Source organism: Conger conger, chromosome 6 (assembly GCF_963514075.1).
Source record: "Conger conger chromosome 6, fConCon1.1, whole genome shotgun sequence".
In the NCBI taxonomy this organism is placed as follows: domain Eukaryota; kingdom Metazoa; phylum Chordata; class Actinopteri; order Anguilliformes; family Congridae; genus Conger; species Conger conger.
The window spans coordinates 46001191-46006598 of record NC_083765.1 but is presented as its reverse complement, the minus strand read 5'-3'; the positions used below and the strand labels follow the sequence as shown (position 1 = coordinate 46006598).

General features: G+C 39.9%; 1 protein-coding gene across 1 annotated transcript; it reads left to right on the top strand.

The window, feature by feature from the left end:
• Window positions 1–1224: 1224 nt before the first annotated feature.
• adra2c (adrenoceptor alpha 2C) lies at window positions 1225–3440 on the top strand. The gene has a single exon (XM_061246351.1). It carries the CDS (start codon window positions 1554–1556, stop codon window positions 2838–2840), a length of 1287 nt encoding a protein of 428 aa, XP_061102335.1. The 5' UTR covers window positions 1225–1553; the 3' UTR covers window positions 2841–3440.
• Window positions 3441–5408: the final 1968 nt, after the last annotated feature.

Below are 5408 nucleotides of genomic sequence, written 5' to 3'. Positions count from 1 at the left end.
GTGCTAATTATGCAACCCATATTATAAGGGATAACGGCAACGAAAAACAGGTCCATCTTAATACTGATCTAGAAAATTATATACGTTTGCTGTGGCAAATGATTGAAGGTTGCTGCAATTTCTGTCAACTCACATTAATGGCTATGCCACTTTTAAATTCGCCTGTTTATATTGCACAAACATCGAAAGGGATTATTAAATTGCCATAAGTGTTCAGTCGAAGGACCCCTGTAAATAAAATAATATTGCTTATGAAATATAATATAATAGGCTTCAACAGTGAAACACTGCTGTGACATCAAGACTACTCCTGGCTTAGTTGACTGAATGATGTCTGCCTGGGCCTACTACGCACTCATAAATCAATAAGCAATATGTACAACATTTAGTAAATGTGTGGATCTGAATAGAAACGTCTCCCCCCGCACACAGCCATCCATATTTTTGTAACGAGATGCTGTTGACAACTTAAGGAGCTCGTCAAAATCGTGCAAACACTACACCGCTACATGGTTCCTTGAAATTAGATTACATTTGAAATACGGAATCGGTTATTATCTCTCTTTCTTGTAGGATTCTGGTTACATTTACTATCCTGGGACGGCGTTTCATTGCGCAATTTCTCAACAAAGCACGGGCGCACATTGTAACCGAACAATAGGCATAATCATCTTTGGACACTCTATTCATATTTGCATTAGTACTACTTGGAATGCACGCCGAGCGGCGATGTTACAATAGTGACCTCCAGTGTGCATTGTGACAACAGGAAAGCAACGAAACAGAGGTCTCAGCGCCAAGGCTGTGTCTGATAAATAGTTTACATTTACCCGCTTAATATCGATTGTTGAGTTAATGAAATTGCATGCCATAAATCATATTGAGCTTTTTTACCATTTGTCACGCGGACAACGTCTGTATCTGGTACCACATATGCACGTGCGATGATTCTGAAAATATACAACTTGGATGAGATAAGAAACCAGATACATTTTTTTTCTGTTCAAAGATAACAAGGTAACACAATGGTCAACAATTGCAATTACTATAATGAGAACAACACCTGATCAACATAAAAAAACAGCTGGGTATTACCACCGTGTCTTTATGCATGCTTTCCCTTTCCATGTTAGGGGCGGGTCGGAATTGAGTTAGTTTAATGCGAAGAACACGTGGATACTGCGCTGTTGGCAGGACTCTGATGTTCAGCAAGAACAGAGCTCAGCGAAGCCGAAGCAGTCTGTTGAAGCAGGGGAAACGCTGAGGACACGCGGATTAAAAGACAGTTTAAAGAAATGTTTGGATCAAAAGCATGACGGGGCGTTTCTACCAAAGTAATTTTACTTTCAAGTTAGTTTGATGAAATACGTTTCAACTGACGAACGATGCAAGGACTCAATTACGATAATGTGCAGGTAAAAGAACTCTCCAGGAACAAAATGAATATCTCCGATAGAAATGTGAAATTACATGGAGTAGTAACTCGGATGACTAACGTTATAGGATAAACATTTTGGAATATTTAAGGAAAATACCCCAAGATATCAAACAATATGGATTTCTTAAATTCATCCAGTGGGATCGGCGCTTCACCTGTAATAAATCTAAATTCCTCGTCTGCGGAAGGTCAATATTCTCTGGCAACCGTCGCAGGACTAGCAGCACTTGTGAGCTTTCTCATTGTGTTTACCATTGTGGGAAACGTTTTGGTTGTCATTGCGGTGCTAACAAGCAGAGCCCTAAAACCACCGCAAAATCTGTTTTTAGTTTCTTTAGCAAGTGCAGACATTCTGGTGGCCACCCTGGTAATGCCGTTTTCCCTAGCAAACGAGCTCATGGGTTATTGGTTTTTCGGGAAAGTTTGGTGTGATATATATTTGGCATTAGATGTTTTGTTTTGCACATCGTCCATTGTACATCTGTGCGCTATCAGTTTAGATAGATATTGGTCTGTTACACAAGCGGTTGAATACAACCTAAAAAGGACCCCAAAACGAGTCAAATGTATGATAGTTGTAGTTTGGCTAATCGCTGCTGTGATATCATTCCCTCCATTAATATCGATGGACAGAAACAACGACGACGCTCTGAATCCCAGGTGTGAACTGAATGATGATACCTGGTACATCCTCTCCTCGAGCATAGGCTCGTTCTTTGCCCCTTGTGTTATTATGATATTGGTGTACATAAGAATTTATCAAGTGGCCAAAACCAGAACGAGGACCATGTCCGGGAAAAAACAAGGGACCGACGGCTCGTCTCCCGCCGAGAACGGACTGGGAAAGACCAACTCATGTAAAGTGAACGGTGAGAAGGAGAACGGGCACTGTCCGTCCTTGCCGAAGGAACAGAGACAGGGAGACGAGGACGAGATAGACCTGGAGGACAGCAGCTCATCCGACGGCAAAGGCAAGAAATCCAGGGACGTGAGCTCCAGAAGGGACAGGAGAACGAGCCGAAAGAACAGTTCCCTCTCCAAACATTCTAGTCGGCTGTCCAGAGCCAGCAACAAATCAATCGACCTCTTCTCCTCCAGGCGCAAGAGAAGAAATACGGTGTCACGGAAGAAAATCTCTCAGGCACGAGAGAAGCGGTTTACCTTCGTGTTGGCAGTGGTCATGGGGGTCTTCGTTGTGTGCTGGTTTCCGTTCTTCTTCAGTTACAGCCTGTACAGCGTCTGTAGGGAAAGTTGCGCGGTCCCGGATCCGCTGTTTAAGTTTTTCTTCTGGATTGGTTACTGTAACAGCTCACTCAACCCTGTCATTTACACCATCTTCAACCAAGACTTTCGAAGGGCTTTCCAAAAGATTCTCTGCAAATCATGGAAAAAATCTTTTTAAACAGCTTTTCACAGTCATTGTAACTTGTTACAACTTGCTTGTGCTATACTGAACAATAGGAGCGAAAAACAAGCAAAAGATAAGAATAAAAAACAATGCACTGATGCGCGAAGAAATTCTACTGATAATCTAAACACGACCAGTGTAAGTTTAGATATGAAAACTTTCATTTTAAAGAGTTGTTTTTTTAACTCTTTTGTTGCTAAACGTTGTGACGAAAATACACTGTTTACTGTTACAGTTACATAATGTTGCTGTAAATCAATCAACGAAACACGCTTTACACTATCTGTATTAAACACGTTTTTCTGATTAGTTTTGTACGACCAATGCTAAATATCAAGAAGCGTATTCATATTAACCACCTTTGCACATGTCGCTTTGCTTTCTGTGGTTTAGAAACGCGGTGATGTGTGAGGCTTATTTTTTTCTCTGACATGACGTCTCTGTAGTATGGTCCACTTGGTGGTGGATTGTGTCACCTGCCAACAAACAAACAAAAGATGCAGCGCGACAAATGTGTCTGAAATTCTCACTGTTCTTGAGGGACTGGATATTTATTTATTTTCACTGGACGCCATCAAATAAATATGAAGACAATGTGGTTAGCATTATTTTCTATAGTGTTGCCATTGGTAGTTTTCTTCAGCTTTAGTAACAACGTGAACGTCGTGTCATGTTTTGTGCTCATGGATAAATCTTGAAAGCACCGTGGTATGTTGGATACTATTTTTAGTATTACAAATATTTATTTCGTATCAACATAGGACGTAACACCACCATTTGCACATACATTACATTGTAAGCATACTATTTGATGCTGATGGTCATACACTGTGTACCCCAGCCCGAAAAGCGATTAATCGTTGTTAATTGTTTTTTTACATTTGGATATTACAGCAACAAAAAATGCAACACTTCAGCGTGCAATTATTAGGTTCATATTTAACATTGTAGTACATCACAATATAAAAAAAGAAAATAGTACAGAAATGTTTATGAGTTCAGTTACAGTATGAGCCCACACTTTCATCAGTTGTTTTTCTTTTTTGGGCGTTTCACCACTTAAATTATGAGGTCACTGATGCTTTTAAAGGGTCCCCCACCTAATTTCCAAGGCCACAGAGTGACAGGAAAACACAAAAACCCACAGACCATGTGGCCATCTCCAGGACTTGGGTTTGCTACCAGTGATCAAGGGCAAGAATCAAGGGCTGGATTTGACAAGTTGCATCAAATACCTGTGTAAACATCATAGGGAAAGCACTAACATTTCAAGAATGGTATATGGAGTATTTGAGGTAATCATTTGCAGACGTTGGGAATTCATACATTAGAAAAGTTGTAAATTGTAATAACCTCTGGAAGAGGAGATTAGTTTTGTTTGACAAATTTCAAACTTAGTAATTGTACTTCAGGGCTAGCTGGATATAAATTCAGCAACTGGAATTATTGCATGGAATTTAATTATTTACATCAATTAGACTGCCCTAGAACGTTTGGACTTTCTGGGGGGCTGTGGGCTGTCAGTACTACTTTTAATACATACATCTCTTAATGTGGCTAAGCCATTAGTCAATCAACTCAGGTGTTTGTACATTACACTGTAATGTTCAAGGTAAAATAATTGACTCTAGTAGACAAATTATAAATGGTCAGGAATGTCAGGAAAAGCATACTTTTGTTTAATCCTGTTGGCTAGAGTCATCTAATTATTTACATTTGCATATCTGCAAAGCTAGCTGCTTCCCAACTTGGGATTGTTAAATAATTGCATTGTATAACTGTTAGTTTGTCCACACTGCAACTTCTAATTTTTACTGCTTAAATTTACATATATTTGCATTCTGATTAAATTTATTAAAATGTGTCTATTTTTAGGGTGTATGTAGAAAACATCCTTGGATTCTTTAACGTAATCACCTTATTTTCCAAAGGACTGGACAAACAAAATGAGCCCACCAGTATGAAGGGATCTGAAAGAGTTGGCTGCACTATGCACATGTTGGCTAATGGACTCTTATAGAGATGAACACATTAGCAGATGTTTCAAAGATAGGGCTGCTGAAAACTACAACTGCCCATGCTCCAAGAAGACACAGAGAAAGACATATCTGTTGAAGGTAATTTTGAGCCAAAATGGTGACCTGCAGATTACTGGTTGGCACAGGTTGTGTACACTAGTAGGAACAGACCCATGGATAAGAAGCTACCTGAGAAGACTGCTTTATGAACTCTGTTAAAGACATTCAACATTTGGCATTTGCCTAATGATGTATGAGTTGGGAGTAGAGTGAGGAGTGAGGAAAGGATTCAGCTATAATAGTTAAATACTCTCCATCTGCTACGCTGGCGATACAGTGCCAGGCACAGCAGATAAACTGTTCATAATTGACAGATCAGATCAAGTCCTCAGAGTGATGTTAAGTGTCGATAAAGATGTAAAAATATTCACAAAATGTGATTGTGTGTGTGTGTGTGCGCGCACGTGTGTGTGTGTGTGTGCGTGTGTGTGTGTGTACGCGCACTTATGTGCTTGAGTTTTGGAGGTTCAACTACTTCCCCTAA